This window comes from Gadus macrocephalus, chromosome 16 (assembly GCF_031168955.1).
Source record: "Gadus macrocephalus chromosome 16, ASM3116895v1".
NCBI lineage: Eukaryota > Metazoa > Chordata > Actinopteri > Gadiformes > Gadidae > Gadus > Gadus macrocephalus.
In genome coordinates this window covers 7370627-7373126 of record NC_082397.1, presented here as the reverse complement: position 1 = coordinate 7373126, position 2500 = coordinate 7370627, and the positions used below count along the sequence as shown (strand labels likewise).

Sequence of the window (2500 nt, the reverse complement as noted above, 5' to 3'; positions counted from 1 at the left end):
CAGACTGATCACATGCTCTTTGAAATCCTAATATACGCGTTCTAAATAAGACACACGCAAAGCCCAGTCGCTGAACTTTACATGAGACCTGAATCGAGCGCGATGCTCCAGCAAAACAACAACAACAACTACCCATGCCTCAACATGACCGGCCCCACAGGTGGAGAGGGCATCCAGGCATGCCCCCGGGCCCATGGGCCCTTTCCCAGCCGCATGGAGCTCAGTCTTGGGGACCTTCCGCTGGTCAGGGGCCTCCGGGCCTGGGCCCTCTGCTCCAAGAACCGCCTGAAGACCAGGGGAGAGCTGGGGGGTGGAGGGCATGCTCCAACCATCGGACCCACCACCACCACCACCAGCACCACCCATGAGAGGCAGAGCTCCTGCCCCAGGCCTGCGGACATGTACCCGGCCGGGGTGCTGGGCGGCATGGGCTACGGGCTTCCGGTGGGGCTGGACGCCAGGCAGGCCGGAATAGGTGCCCTGGTCACCGTAGCAACGCTGAAGACCTCTGAGGTGGGGGGGAAGACGCAGACCCAGACCCAGTGCCTGTTCCTCCGGACTGAGAAGGGAAGCTGCCTCTACTCCACGACCAAGCCCGGAGGCTGGTCCCTGGGGAAGGGCCCGGGCCTGTCCGCCGGCGGGGCCTCTGCCCTGGTCGGGAGCTGGCTCAGAGGGAAGGTCAGTGGAGGAGGAGGCGGCGGAGGAGGCGGAGAGCACCAGGCGGGGAAGAGAACCAGCGGGCCTCCTCTTCCGCCCCCTCCGGCGGCTCTACAGAGCGGCGGGTCCAACCGGGTCCGGGTGCGTTCGGGCCGGCGCTGGAGGAAGTCCTGCAACGCCAACGGCCCGGGATCGAACAAAACCACCGGCATCGGCGGCCAGAGGAGAGGCCGGGAGGAGGCTGGCGGCACGGAAATCATCCTGGGAGAATGCCAGGAAGGGGGAGACAAAGGCGAGTTCCACAACAACCTCCAGGGCGCCCAGGAGGCCGGAGGGGGAGGCCGTAAACAGGAGGGCGGTGCAGGAAGCACAAGGAGCTGCCGATGCTGTCACAACACTCTGGCCAGGAACTGCGCTCGATGTGCGAGGCGAGCTGTGCGGTCGGGCGCGAGGCAGAGGCTGGAGGAACACAAGACCCAGGCGGGAGACGAGCGTGGCATGAACGGGCCGGGGAACAAGGACGGAGGGAAGACAAATGGAGGAGAAGAAAAGGGAGAGCAGGAGAAGGAGAGGGAGGAGGAGGAGAAGAGCAGGTCAAAGCCTCTTGACTCCATTGTGTCGCTGCCAAACGCTGACTCGCCGACAAATAGCTTTTACCCAGAATCCTCCAGCAACAGCGAGGCGTCTGAAAAAAGCTGTGACAAGGACATTAGGGAAGTAAATGAACCCCTACAGACAAAAATGTGCACTTATTCAGAGAACAAAGAACAGCCCTGCTCCCAAAACAACAGGAACGAAGACTTTGGCCGGACTCTGAGAAACCCAAGTGGTGAGGAGCTCAACAATGGCGAGTTGGACACTCCTCTGACTGATGATGTTAGACCACATAGTGAGTACCTGGACGATAGCCTGCCTCTACCAAATGGCACCTCATCTCCACCCCTGGTAGTCCGGAACCCTGTGCAGAAACACTGTGAAGACGTGGGGCGTAATGTAGGTGAGATCCCAGCGGTAGCAGACACAGAACCAACTCAGGACTCCAAGAGTCCCTGTGACGACCCGCAAGAGGACGGAGGAAACCGTTTGTGGTCCGACGAATGCGCCGCGGAAACAGCCCCCTGCTGTGAAGAGGGCCTACACCGTCTTACCTCAGCCACACCTGTAGAGGGCAGCACCTTCCCTGCTGAACTAAGCCTCGACACCATGCAGAGGCAGCGAGGGAGCAGCACTGCAGACGGGGAACACAACAACAGCCATACAGAGAGCGCTGACGGGGGCAGTGCAGAGAAGGGGGACCGGGACCATAGTAAAGGTCGTCCACTTGAGTTGTGTGTCAAATCAGACCAGCTCATGCCACGAGAATCCTCTCCTGGGGATTTATACACAAAAGAGCCTTTTCATGAGGAGAAGCCTCTGAAAGAGACGGGCGATGTAAACTGTAATGAACCCGAGGTGGTGTTATCAGAGGAGCAGAGGGGCTCCTGTCATCAGGCAACGCCGAGTTGTAGAAATGAGGGGAAGGCCGGTAAAGACGAGGCGAACGCCGCTGACTCTGCCCCAGGGCTCAGAGAGGTAGACGGCCTCCAGGGAGGATCCATCCCAGAAGCAGTCAGGGGGACGTTGATGAAGGTCGCAGAGGGGGAGGAAGATAAGAGGCTAGGAGATGAAGAGGATTGCAGCGGGGTTGAGTTTGAGGAGGGGAGGGGAGAGGAGCTGGCAGGGGAACACAGACGAGCCGAGTCAGGTTTGGAGAGTTCTGTTGACGGCAGCGAGACAGTGCCAGAGCTTAGAGGGGATGACGGCAGCCAGGAGATTACTGGAGAAGAGGAGAAGAAGGAGAATA

General features: G+C 60.0%; 1 protein-coding gene across 2 annotated transcripts in view; it reads left to right on the top strand.

Moving 5' to 3' along the window:
- The window catches only part of si:ch211-14c7.2 (uncharacterized), an 18863-nt gene that overhangs the window by 2842 nt on the left and 13521 nt on the right, over window positions 1-2500 (top strand). For both annotated transcript variants that reach the window (XR_009529662.1, XM_060075197.1), the window contains exon 3: window positions 1-2500. This exon is cut by the window's left edge and continues 511 nt beyond it; it is cut by the window's right edge and continues 897 nt beyond it. Coding sequence is in view for 1 of the 2 variants with exons in the window: in XM_060075197.1 (XP_059931180.1) it covers window positions 82-2500 (2419 nt within the window). In the remaining variant the exon portion in view is untranslated.